A 12868-nucleotide genomic window follows, 5' to 3' on the forward strand; every position below is an offset into this window, starting at 1 on the left:
ATGCAAAACTAGTGCGATATTCTTTGTTATTTTGTTAAAAAAGCTCAGGGATGAGCAAACCCGAACTCTCCTCTTACCCTGTAGCCGAGACCTGGGGTCCAGCAACGGCCCCTCTGTCGGGAACATGTGCTTCGGAGGAACCGGCCCACAGGTGAGACATTTTGTGCTTCTTCCCGTTCCCTTTGTCTAACGACGGCTGAATGCGTTTGACTTTCAGCTTCGTTTTCGCAGGGCCCAGCACAGAGCCACTCGCAGAGTGCTGGGCAGATGACGGGGAGCCTCCGGGAGAGGCCGAGCTGGCGTGCATCGCTGCCAAGGAAGCCTTGGTTTGCTCCAGCCCGGTACTGTTGGGAACGTCAACCAACTGCGGAAAGCTCGACAGCTGCGGCGCTGCCGACGCCGTGCCAAGGTCCAGCGGGGAGGAGGCGACCCCGGTTTTGCTGGCCAAGAGCTGCGTCATGTGCTGGAGCTGGTAAGAGCCTTCTGGGTCAGCAGACGACGGAGCGACTGTCATGCCCATTGACTGCGCTGAAGGGAGAACACAAATGCTCGACGCAGCCGTCATCGCTGCTGTAGATGGAGTTTGGGAAGCTCCCAGTTGTGAAAACATCCCAGAACTGGGTGGCAAAGTCATGTGCTGGTCCTGCAGACCAAGGCTTTGCTGACTGGCTTTGATCAGGAGGTTGCTTATCGAACCCAGGTCCCCTAATAACCCTGGGCTCGTTAACGTGACCGAACTCTGTCCCAAAACATGACTGGGAACCGACCCGCCAGTAGTGGGGGCTGCCGTGGCCTGCATGGAGACGACGTTGAGCACAGAGGAGCTCGATGCCAGGCCAGACACAGGCCCTGCTGGGAGGTGACCAGCATCCGGCCCAATGACGCTGGGAGACGTGCCGACCGCGGCGCTGGTCCCACCCTGCGGGAGCAGAGATGCTTGCTCAAAATACATGACCCCAGACTTGGACCTCTTGATGATATTGGGGACGGTTCTGTGGGATGTTGAATTGGCAATGCTTCCCAAATCCAGCGGGTGGTTGGAAATCTGGGAAGGAGCAAAGTTAATCAGGGTCATGTTGGAGACCATATCGGGAGGAGCTATGGCAGGAGGGGTTCCAGAGGGAGCCAGCTTCTTGTTCTTCCGTGAGTGCAGGCGGGATATCGGCCGTTTCTTGCCCAAGGCCGCAGTGGGTGCCGATGCGGTGCCGAGGTCTGTCCTCTGGCTTGCCTCAGACACCAGGAGCTGCGGGTCAGGGGGTGGCTGCACGCCGATGAGCAGCCCTGGCGAGGGACTGCTGATGTTGGGCGGGAAGCCGCTCTGCGGGGCCGTGGAGAACGGGTGGATGTGCTGGTGATGGGACATGGGCAGCAGCCCTTTGCTCGTGGGAGGGAACAGCGACTGTGAGGAGGGCAAGCTGGGATTTAGCCCCGTGGCCAGCGTGAGGCCGCTGCCCATGGGCCCAAGCACCGAGGTGCCGCTCTCCATCACGCTCTGCGCAGAGCTGACCGAAGGCGTCAGCTGGATCTTCTGGGTGACGCCGTTGGGGAGTGTCTGGAGGACGTAGAGCGGCTGCATGTTTTGGTTGACCACCAGCAGCTTCTCCGCAGCCGGCTTGAGGTGTGGCGGCGTGGTCTGCACGGCAGCGTTGGAGATCTGTGAGGGGCCGGGGCTGTCCGTGGAGTTTGGCACGTACTTCTGGCTCTGGAGGGGAACGGTGGGCGACACCGGGATGCCCGGAGTGCCGCTGTTTCTTGCCAGGTCCTGGTTGCCGCCGTGCCCCTGCTCGACGGGGCCGCAGGGCGGACTGGCAATGTGCTCTGCATCCATGTGGCCCTGAATGAAGTGATCGGGAGTCATGTGTCCCTCAGGGCTCGGGTCCACCCCGGGACTCAGGAGAGCAGCATCGCCTTCCCCTGAGGCAGATTTTTCTGTCACCGTCACTCTCTTTTCCCCTGACTCTGTGGAGGGCAAGGCGAGCATGGACCTCTCTCCCGAGGAGGACAGCGAGGACTCTGAGATGACAGCGAGCCTGTTATGGTTCTGGCTGGGCACTGTCGGGCTGCGGGTGGTCAGGACAGAGAGGTCGGAAGGAAGCTCCAGCGGCAACTCAAACTGCTCCTCCGCCGAGATGGAGGAAGAGACGCTGCTGTCCACCGGTTCAGCAGTTGGCAGCTGCTGGGAGAACACCTCGAACAGACCCATATCCTTGCCGCGGTTGCTGTCCAGACCTAAACCTTCTCCGAGCGTCAGAAGTTCAGAGGATGAGGACTCCGGGCTCTCTCCCAACGCCTGCATCGACGGCGTGTTCTTCAGGACAAAGTCCATGATGTCAGAAGGCAGGATGTTCCCGCAGTCATCACTGTTGTTGTTGTCGGAGTCGGATTTGAGAAGTTCGGTGTTAAATGTGTCCAGTAAGTTCTTGTCAGAAGGCGTGCTGGCGTGAGCCCTGCGGCCCGTCTCCAGCGAGCTCAGCTGAGCCTCCAGCGAGTCCTGGCTTTGTGCTTTGACCCTGCTCACGGGATGGCAGTTGTCCATCTTCGAGTCACTTTTGTGGACAGCGGAGCTCTTGGTGACTTGTACCTTCTCGCCAGCTTCCTCGGTTCTATCCAGCTTCAAGTTCTCTGTTCCGTTTTCTTTACTGCTCCTTTTAGTCACTTGACTGACTTTTCTCGTCGTTGCTGTGACACTCGTATCACTTTCAGTTCCATCATCCACGCCGTCTAACTGTGAGATTTTTGGAAGATCGCACTGCTCCTCCTCCCTGAATAAGCTGTGGGATGCAAGCCTCTCCTCGGTGTTTGAGGAAACCACCGTCCGAGTGAAATTATAGTAGTACAAGTCGTCTTCATCTGACGTGCTCAAGTCATCCGCGCCATCCACTTGTCCTTCTGCAGACCGCTTCCCCCGCTTCTTCCCTGTGGAGTTGCTGTAGAAGGGAATGTCCTCCTCTCCGTAGGACCTCACGCCGTACAGAGGAGTCAGCCCAAAGAACATGTTGGACCTGGCCCGAGCACTTCTCCGTGGATACCTCCGCTTGTATGAGCCTTCTTCGGGAGCCTTAGTTCCATCCTGGAGCATCAAGTTGTTATCTTGAATGGGCAAATTTTCATACGCATTACCTTGAGACTCCTGCGCTGGCGCTTCATTGGGGCTTCCCTGCACGACGGGGTTGCCTTCAGGGCTCTCCGAAGCTGAGGAGGGCTCCACCAAAGTGGCCAGCTCTGCTCCTGCCGACTGCAGGTCCACATTGCTCTCCTGCTGCGCACTTTTAGCCTGGCTTTCGCTTTCCATCTTGAGGGGGGTCAGAGTGACTTTAACGGTGCGTTTGCGAGGCGCCTGCTGTTCCTTGGAGGCTGCATCGCTCTGCCCTGCGGAACCTTTGGGTTGCCCTTGGGAAGGTGGAGACTTCTCCCCAGCTTTTTCAGCAGGAGTGTTATTACATAACCTCTGGCTAATCTGTTCAGTGGCCAAACCCTGATTACCAAATTCTAGTTTCAGGTTTCCTTCATCACCACCTACTGCCTGGCTTGAATCTGTAAGAGATTTCAGGGAAAGCTTCTCTTTAAAGCTGTCTTTCATTAATTTTTTCCCCTTCTGACGCCTGTCTCTTGGGGCAGAAGCGACCTGCTCACTTGCTGCAGGAGATCTGTTATTCACTCCAGCAGCCTTCAAGGTCTTTGCATCCATCTCATCAACCACAGTGGTTTTCTCTGGCTGTGCGGCAGGTTCCACATGCTGATCTCTGTCCTTCCTTGGGCCTCTCTGATGCAAAGGTGGGAAGGATATTGCTTCTTTGGAAGAAAACGATCCTGAACATTCTTGGAAGGTTCCTATTTTAACATTGATTTCTGTGCCCGATGAACTGGTCAGTTGAGCCGACACTCTGGAGTTTCCTCCAGAAGCAAAACTATGAGCTGGATAATCTGGGTCCTTTGAGGTCAACGTTTTCATCTTCTCTCCCTTAGAAGTTGCAGCTTTGGCTACCAGGTCTGAACTGCTGGAATGTTTTCCTTCCGCAGACTGAGACACGTCCAGCTGGTAAGTTTTATTTCCGCTTGCAGCCGTTATTTTCTGGGCACCCGAGCCGGCAGAGCAGTTTTGGCCTGGAGCACTGGGAGCACCCGTGTTCGCCGGTCCTGTGAAGCGGTCGGTGCTTTTGCCGCTCGGTTCGTGTTCTGCAGAGGTCCCTGCGCTGGGAACCGAGGACACGCTGTGCCTGGAGTACGTGTTCCCGGCTCGCGGAGGGGAGATCATGCGGAGTTTCGACTGCTGCTGTGATAAAGAGGAGGTGCTGTGTCTCCTGGAACCAATGCTCTTCAGCCCAGAAGACAGTAAGGGATCCCCCACCGTCACTATTTCATGGGTCACTGGGGTAGGGCTACCTGAGAAAACAAGGCAAGGAAGACGGTCAGGTGAGCTGAAACCTTCACCACCGATGAGTACCCAATTCCTTCACACAGAACACAGGAAATAATAAAACAGCAACACCTTTCAGCCAAATAGCATTAATGTAGCAACAACAATTGAGTCGGGTATTAAAAATCTGATACAATCAATTAGTATTCACCACACAGAGCTGACAAATTTGTAGCTCAACCTGAGATGTGCATTTTCAACATCCATTTGAAACAAAACGTGACTTGTTCATATGGATGTAGTAGCTGAATTGCAGTATCAGATTTCCGAATCTCTCCAGAAAAATACTGACTGAGACAATTAAATCCCTAACTGATATTACAGCTGTTATATTGCCCAAACGCTGCTTTCTTCATCGCAGGGAAACCTCTGTTTCATCATATATTTCTTGGCAGGTCACCCCTACTGTATGTTCTCATAACTTTCTTTCCCTCAAACCACGTCATCATTTTCTCCAGAAACAGAAAACTAAACACCACACTCTGAATGAAGCCAAAAAAGACATGAACCAAACCAAAAATACTTTCAAAACAAACCAACAAAAAGTGCCCCCAAAGCCCCTGAAAATCAACGTAAGGAGCACTTGAAATACCTGCGGAGGGCAATGGCCGGGAGCCGGGCGACCTCTGCGCGGACGGATAACTGGGTGTCCTGATCCTGGGAGCCTTCGAGGCCACCGGGTAGTAACAGGAGCTGGAGGTCTGAGAGTGCAAAGGACGATCTGGCGATGGCGGGTTGACGATTTCAGGCGTATTTCGGCTGTCTTTAGGCAGACTTTCTGTTGGTGTATAAAAGAGAAACAACAGTATAAGCATTCAGTGAATCCCAAAAGCTACAATCTGATGAAGTACATATTGCTATCAGGAAAATCAGGGGATTTCTTAAATAACGACAAAGTCAAAGATTACTGCTTCCCTGCCATCAGGTAACAGCGATACAGTAGCCCTCAGCTTACACGTGAAATTCCATTACATTTTAATAAAGTTTAAGATTCTATGTCAACAACAGCAACTACTATAAATGTTTTAAAAATCTTCCACGGCCTCACCTGCTGGGAACTCTAAAGGAAAGGGTTGAGATTTTTTTTTTTAATTCTTTTTAAGCTCACCTATAGATACAGAGAAGGTAATTTGGAAATACAGAAGCAGCGCAATACTACTGTTCAACACAGTATTTACCAAGCCCCATGTCACCTACCAACACCGACACTTGAAGCACAATGTGACGCTTTAGATCACTCAAAAAAATCTCAGATCTGTAGACTAGAAAGCACAGCTACAGTAGGTTTTGTGTGGCTCAGGGTCTCAAAGTTACCAGTGCACTGAAGAGCTTAGAGCCTTTTTTTTTTTTTTTTTAAAGCCTTAAGATGCTGTAATGTAATATGGAAGCCTGAAGTGCATTCTAGTCCAAGATGGTTTAAGAAAAAGGGATCTCAGGCAGTACTGGCTTTCTGGTAAGGACAGACTATGGCAAATATACTTTTAGAAAGTCCTGAGAAGATAACCTGTAAGGGGAACGGGGCTGTGGGCAATTGTTCTGTTGTCATCATGCTCCACCGTGCTGTTGATGTCGGGTTCTATGACCGGCGGCCGGCACTCCATGATCTTGCAGGTATACACGCAGCGCTTCCTGGCATCCGTTGTGCTCCAGTACACCCTCGAGCACCTGGAAGAGAATTCAAACACAAAACAATTTACCCAACAGTCAAGTAAACCTCAGCATTCCTATTTTAAATTTGCAGTTTCTCAAAATGACACGGGACAAAGGCTGCTGGGCACAATATGCTGCACACCCAGCTTAATCACAAGATTCCTAACAGCGTATGAGAGCTACGGTCAATTTTTACAGATGTTACTTCAGTGCTGGTTGGACATCTAATATACTAAAAGAGATCTAATCATGGAACAGCTTATACTCACTGATAGCCGATGGGAAACAACTTATCTTCACAGTCTGAGAGGTCATTCAGAATTCCTAAACAGTCTATCGTCATCGAGCCTGAGCGGAAGGAAGAACAGAAGAGTTCTGTGAACCAGAGCCCAGCATCGAAGGCGGATCAAGTGTCCAGAGACCAGATCTTACCAATCATCATGTGGATGTTCTCCGGTTCCAACCCACTAAGAAATTTTCTTCTCAAACTGATCCCTTCAAAGTCCACAAAAACTCTCCTAAGGACTTCAAACCCATTCTCAGGAACCACCTGGAACAAGAATCCATAAAACTACTCAGTAATTTCAAAGGAACCACCACATGTACACTACACAGTCTGTCTTAACTCTGTCCTCAGTTTGGTCTTGTGGCTTTTGAAGCGCCCCATGGCAGCTGTACCACTGACTTCTTTTTAACCGCACAGCTGTCCAGCTCTCGTTCGCAAGGAGCAAAGGCAACATCAACTTGTAAGCAGTGCTCTAGTTGCAGGCTAACCCTGCCTTCAGCCAAGGCCAGTGCGACGGAGGACTCTCACCTCTCCTTTGATCAAGTCACGATGCCTCTGGCAGTAAACCTTCTTGTCGTCCAGGAACACGCAGTTCTTGGCCCGCGAGCACATGAAGTGGTAGTTACTGGTGCAGGAAGTGAGGCAGCAGCCGACGGTGGCGCCCGACTTCTGGCAGAACTCACATCTCTACAAAAGCAAACAGAAAAAAGTGACAAGTGAATCCCTTCTCCAACCAGGCTCCCACCACTGCTGTCAGTTGTTTTTTTAGGCATAGGCAGAAGCTGAGAGTGATGCCTGAGCTCCCGCTTTGCTGCCACAACATTTTGCTACCATGACTCACACATGGAGCGAGACATGGAGGAGGAGGTGAGAGAACAAGGATCCCTCACTCCGAACAACTCCTGCCTTTGCTGACGGGTTCCTCCGGGCTCAGGCTTTCTCACTTGTACTCCATAGCCAAGTGTCCTATTTGCTTCACCAATTTGCATGTCAACTATTTCTCCTGCACGCAGTATTCCCCACATGGGCGCTTACTGCTGGCTAAGAGCAGTCCTGTTCCACTGCTTCTGCTGGTTTAAGACGTATTTAGGACCAAGCGACGCAATATTAAACCAAAATTTGGACAAACTGATTTCTAGTCACGCTTCCAGTCTCATTTCGTTCTTCTAGAAGATAAGCAACAACCAATTCACAACAGGAAGGTGATTCCGTTTTCTAAGGCTGTGTGGGAGTTCAGAAAGGAGACACCACCATCATTCTTCCTGCAGTATTTAACACAGTAGCTATGTGCAAGCCAGACATTAAGATCCTTCACCTCTGCTCAAACACGACAATGCTCCATGTTCAACACCTTGAACTGGACAATACTTGCTTTCCATTTTTACTTCTTTTATGCATATATGAAATTTAACCTAGGTCAAAATGCCAGCTACAGGTTTTCTCTCTCTCCTCTGAGCTCCTCTGCTGCCACCGGTCCAGACTCCCAACAGAAGATCTGGTGAGTCCTTGTACCAGAGAGATGGGTGTGGAGCTGGAATGCAGCATTTGGTGCTGCTCCAGATATTCCATATTCTTTTAAAAAGAGGTTGTGACCACGTATATGGCATCAACTGCTGAAGGGGTAGCACTGGCAACTGAAGACCTTCTGAGAAAAATACGACTCCAATTCACCCATTACAAGTTCCTTTCAGTCTCCTCACTACTTCTGAACTAAGCAAGGCTAAAATAAATTTTCAAATCTCTTCAGTCAGTTCTACTACCTATAGCATAAAAAAAACAATGCATGGAGAAGACAGAGCAGAAAAAACACACACAAGGCATCTTTTAGGCAGGTTCCTGTCTTGGTTTTGTGTGAATCAGCATGCGGTTTAAGAAAGTGTTCTGAACTTATACCCACCAGCTGCTTTCCCCTGATCACGGCCATGTGCACGTTCTTCAGAGAACCATCATCATCTTCAAACACCTCTGCTGACCACAAAGCACAGTTTACGTGTGTCCATTCATTCTGGCCGATATAGAGAAGACGTCCAGCATCCTAAGGAAGGGAAGAAAACCTTCTTTTCAAATGTTCCATGAGACACAGCAACGCACAAAAGGCATCCAGCCTACCCACAGTGCCAAAGCTACAGCACTGCTTAAACCAGCTCCTATCAAAGCGGGCAGGTGCCAGATACTCACGTTAGCGCTATCGTCACCGTATTTCAGGCACAACGCGCACTGCCTGTTGTCTTCCACGTCTGGAGGCGGGTTCAGTTCAGGACTATCCTCTCTGCTTCGGTCAGAGCCTTAAAGGAGAGAACACTGTTTATTCTTGAAAGACAGGGAGGCAAAAATTCATCTGCAAAAATGGTCAGCAAGGGAAGGGGATAGAAGCACCAACCAGCAGCCTGGAGTTTTCAACAGGCAGCTTGCAAAGCAAGGCCAAGCACACAGCAGCCCCCGCACAGCCCGTGTGCTGGGGGAAAGCAGCACAAATGTGCATCTGTGCCTGAGCTCAGCTCAGAAACATCCCGTATGTAATAGCCTCTGAACAATCTTGGGTCACAGAGGCCTCCAAAATCCTTCAGAACCAAAACTGCCCTCCCTTTACTGCTCGGAGGTGTGGAATGAAGTGCTCCGGGTATGGGACCGACAGCGCTGCGACCTGTTTTCTTACTGGAGATTGGCGGTGTAGGAGGATGCAGAGGTGTTGGGGAATCCGGCTCTCCGGGCCCTTTGGGTTTTGGAGCTGGAATGATTTTCTTCATCAGAGGGGGCTGTTCAGTGCGGTTGTTCTCTTCCCGCTCCTGCCACTGAGCATAGTTATGGTCAAGCGAAGGGGGCAGCACTGCGTTCGGCAACATACCACTGCTGAAAAGCAACAAGGAGTCACCCGTCAGACCCGACTACACCCCAGCACCTTGTCTACCAGCACCACTGACACCCGCCACACAACAACCACCTGCTTCGTCACTGACAGTCCACACGTGATCTCAACAAAGGCCATGACCACTCACATGTTAAGGTTTGTGATGTGGCTGTCCCTTTCTTTTGAGGGTGAGATACAGAAGGGGGGGCCTCAGCACATGGGGTTGAGGGGTGTAGGAAGGATGAGACTGACAAGCCAACACATAATATACCTCACTCTAAACAATGGTTTTGGTTTCTCTGCTTTACAACAAGGAAACATACACAAAACCTGCGAATGGGGTTACTGTCTAACTTCTTTAAAAAAAAGAGGAAAAGAAAAAAGAAAAACAGAAACCCCACCCCAAAACCAGGCTCTCTCGATACTTTTTGCTTGGACAGCTGGCAAACTGCAGGGTGTCGCAGTCGGACACTGAACAATTACTTACTTGCTTGTTACTTTATTTGGCTCCCAAAATCTGGACTTTTTTACACTGAACCATGGAAAAACACGCTCCATTTGCTGAAGGAAAACAACACTCCATTAGAAATGTTATAAAATGTACCCCCAAATCCAAAGATATTCGGCCAAGATCTACTGTAAAGGCACAAATGGTAAGATTTCAGGAACATCAACAACTCTGACAATGTATTGTTTTATTCCTGGAAATACCCAAGCTATGGTAAGCGTGACGGACCCTTTGCGTTCCAACAGCAACAAGTAGTGGAGTGATACTGAGCAGATTCCAAAATAACTATAGTCTGGCTCACCCGAATAAAGAAGGACTTCACCATGCTGTTGGCTTTCTTCACCTCCGGCTGCCCGCCGTCGGAATTGATGGCCGCTTGAATTATCTTCACGATATCATCACTAAAATCCAACTGCAAGAGAGCCACAAAATCTCACATTAACAGGATTGTCTCTTGCATACAGCCACACCATCCACCGATTTTTTTAAGGCGTCAAGTGAGCATCCAGATGACTAGACGACTGAACCAGAGCGTTGACTGAAAAGCAGAAAAAGAATCTGGCTGTAAACAAACAGGGAAAACAGAGGAAAAAGCTGCTGCCTATAACAAAACCCGATTGGGTCAACGCTAGCATTTTGTGTAAATGACCCCTAAAGAGATCATCCCTCTACACACGAATTCTTAGTTTCCAGATAACTGACTACCGGCACTGTTATCTGGCCCTCCAATCCAGTTTCTATCAACATAAACGTCTGACTGAAAGCGAAAGGGGTTTAACCAAGTGGTGAAAGAGCTGCACAACAATATAAATGACACGTCTTTGGGCCAACATTAACACCAGCCAGCCAGGATTATTTTTAGCAGCACGTTAACCTGTTTCCTTGTTCATAAAGAAAAGGCTTAAGCATGGTCAGTTATAAATACCATGGGTTGTAAAGCAAGTCACAGGACCTATTATTAGAGCGGACAACTAAAACTCTGACATACCACAGAGGTGTAACCTGCTTGATCCATTTTCCTCTTCACTCCTTCCAGATCCAGAGGCTGCTGCTCCTCCTGCTTGCTGACTTCGGTTAGGACAGGAGGGTCAGGGCCTTCTGGAGAGCTTCGGGATGGGATACTCTCCTCCGTCTCGGGGTTTAAATCCGGCGGTTTTGCTGCCTGTTAACACCAGCAACCAGACAGAGGGATGTTGACTATTGAAGGGTGGCTGCTACTTGCCACATACTCCCACACACATTTACTGGCCCAGAGAGTCTCGCTAACTTGAAAGAAAGGAGGCTCAAGTTCTGAATTCCTGTCCAAAATGCAGGGACAACAATTAAAAGAGCTTAACCAGCTTTGTGCTGCCGACCGGTACAGCACACAGCAGAGCGATCAGCCATAAGGATTAAACTCCATTTTCACAAGTCTTATTCCTGAATATATATTTCAAGACTAAGACCCTGTTCTTCTGTCAAAAAAGCACCTTCACCATCCCAGGGCTAAATCCTCCCATTCCTTAAATAACCTGACCCTGTTTTCTCCTTTAGCCTCACAAGTTTATCACAGACAGCCACCTCATTGTTTCCACAGGAATGAAAATCACGGTATGTATTGTTCACAGTCCGATCAAGACACTTTGCAATATGATGCACAGCAATACCAGAATTCAGCCAAACACCAAGCAACACTTGGAGTTGGAATACAGCAGCTAGGCGTGAGGCTGCAGCTCACCTGTCGATACCGCAGCAGGTGGCTGGTCGTTCTGGAATTCAACAGGGCCGTTAAAACCTGCCGCAATGAAACCTGCAGCTCCTTCTCCAGTGCCAGCCGCCACTCCGCAGGATGCTGCTCCGTGCAGTTAATGCAGGTGTATGCTACACTCTCCGGCAAGTTAGAGAGTATCTCATACATCTCATCTGGAGACAAAAAAAAAACCAAACACCAAACAATGTGAACTACTTTACTGAAGGATGGATATAGGGAAAAATGCCTACTGGGCACTGACTGTCTAACTGAAACACTTATCATGTAACAAAAGCATTTTGTGCAACTAACTGAGCCCTACTGTGTTTGGGGCAAGTCCTGTGCTTTCAGGATGGCATCGATATCAGTACTGGCTTGCCTGTAGCTATTCTACAGGCAGAACACAACAGCTGAGGGTGTTAAGACTCTAATAGAAGGGTCCAACACAGGATTCCTTTGGTCTACTCGCTGCTCCACGTTCTGAGGTACGCAGGAGATCAGGATGTGTCTTACCAGAAAGGTTTTCACACTTGGAGTGGACCCAGCGGTCACATTTCCCGCATTGCATCATCTTGCTCTCGTAGTCGTCATCGTCATAGCACTTGTCACAGAGAGGACAGAAATTTCCTGCAAGGGAGACGTGATTGTTTTTCAGAGATTAGGACGTCCCGCACACCTCACACGCGGGGTGGTTATGTACTGGCATGCCAAGAAAGCGGCTGCCTGAACCCCGCACCTGTACACTGCCAATGACTAACAAAATAGTGTAACAGGCAATTAGCTCGACAGAGTAAAACAGACAAACACGACATACAGGCACGAAATTTGGTGGAATAGCCCAGATGTATGCTGAGATTCTTCCCCAGAGTGCCCCTCTTAGATTCAAAGGCATCACGTACAGTAACTAACACATGAAGGAGCAATCACTTTACAATGGGAATTTTGTTGCTTTTAAGTCAGTAGTCCTTTCAAATGTCTTTTTCTTGACTGGTACTTGAAAGCCTGGGCCACCAGGTGTGTAAGAACTGCTTTATACAGTATTGCGTTTACATTCTGGAAGCCTCAAACTCTGACAAGAAAAGAGTGGTGACTTTGCCAGCCACTGTAAAATCTAAGAACCTGGCTTTCCACTCGCAACTCCAACACATGCTGGGAATAATCACAGCTTCGTGTACCTTTCGCAAAGAGTTTGGCACAATCGTGGCACAGCGAGAAGTCGTGAGACCACTGCGCATCCCACCCTTTGCCTGGTGTCGTGGATCCGCAGCTCTTGCAGCGAACACATTTGGTACATATCTGGAAAAGGAATGTGTTTGGCAAGTGTTATTTCCTTTTATTCACTGGTTTCTTTGCTTTAGTCCTAATGATACATTTCCTTGTTTTATTATTTAATGAGTGCAGAGAAATAATACAACAGAACAAGGATTTTC

General features: G+C 49.4%; 1 protein-coding gene across 2 annotated transcripts in view; it reads right to left on the reverse strand.

Moving 5' to 3' along the window:
- KMT2A (lysine methyltransferase 2A) overlaps positions 1–12868 on the reverse strand; it is a 38016-nt gene that overhangs the window by 8015 nt on the left and 17133 nt on the right. Inside the window, exons 13-27 of one of the 2 annotated variants that reach the window (XM_065651877.1) lie at positions 12614–12734; positions 11952–12065; positions 11427–11611; positions 10698–10871; positions 10011–10121; positions 9689–9762; positions 9010–9200; positions 8532–8638; positions 8251–8388; positions 6882–7040; positions 6500–6617; positions 6337–6415; positions 5922–6082; positions 5010–5195; positions 78–4383 (exon numbers count right to left, since the gene is read on the reverse strand). In XM_065651877.1, the coding sequence (XP_065507949.1) occupies positions 78–4383; positions 5010–5195; positions 5922–6082; positions 6337–6415; positions 6500–6617; positions 6882–7040; positions 8251–8388; positions 8532–8638; positions 9010–9200; positions 9689–9762; positions 10011–10121; positions 10698–10871; positions 11427–11611; positions 11952–12065; positions 12614–12734 (6224 nt within the window). Of the gene's footprint in view, positions 1–77; positions 4384–5009; positions 5196–5921; positions 6083–6336; positions 6416–6499; positions 6618–6881; positions 7041–8250; positions 8389–8531; positions 8639–9009; positions 9204–9688; positions 9763–10010; positions 10122–10697; positions 10872–11426; positions 11612–11951; positions 12066–12613; positions 12735–12868 lie in introns of both variants that reach the window. The other variant, XM_065651876.1, reaches the window with a different exon arrangement.

The sequence above is a fragment of the Caloenas nicobarica genome, chromosome 26, assembly GCF_036013445.1.
Source record: "Caloenas nicobarica isolate bCalNic1 chromosome 26, bCalNic1.hap1, whole genome shotgun sequence".
In the NCBI taxonomy this organism is placed as follows: Eukaryota; Metazoa; Chordata; class Aves; order Columbiformes; family Columbidae; genus Caloenas; species Caloenas nicobarica.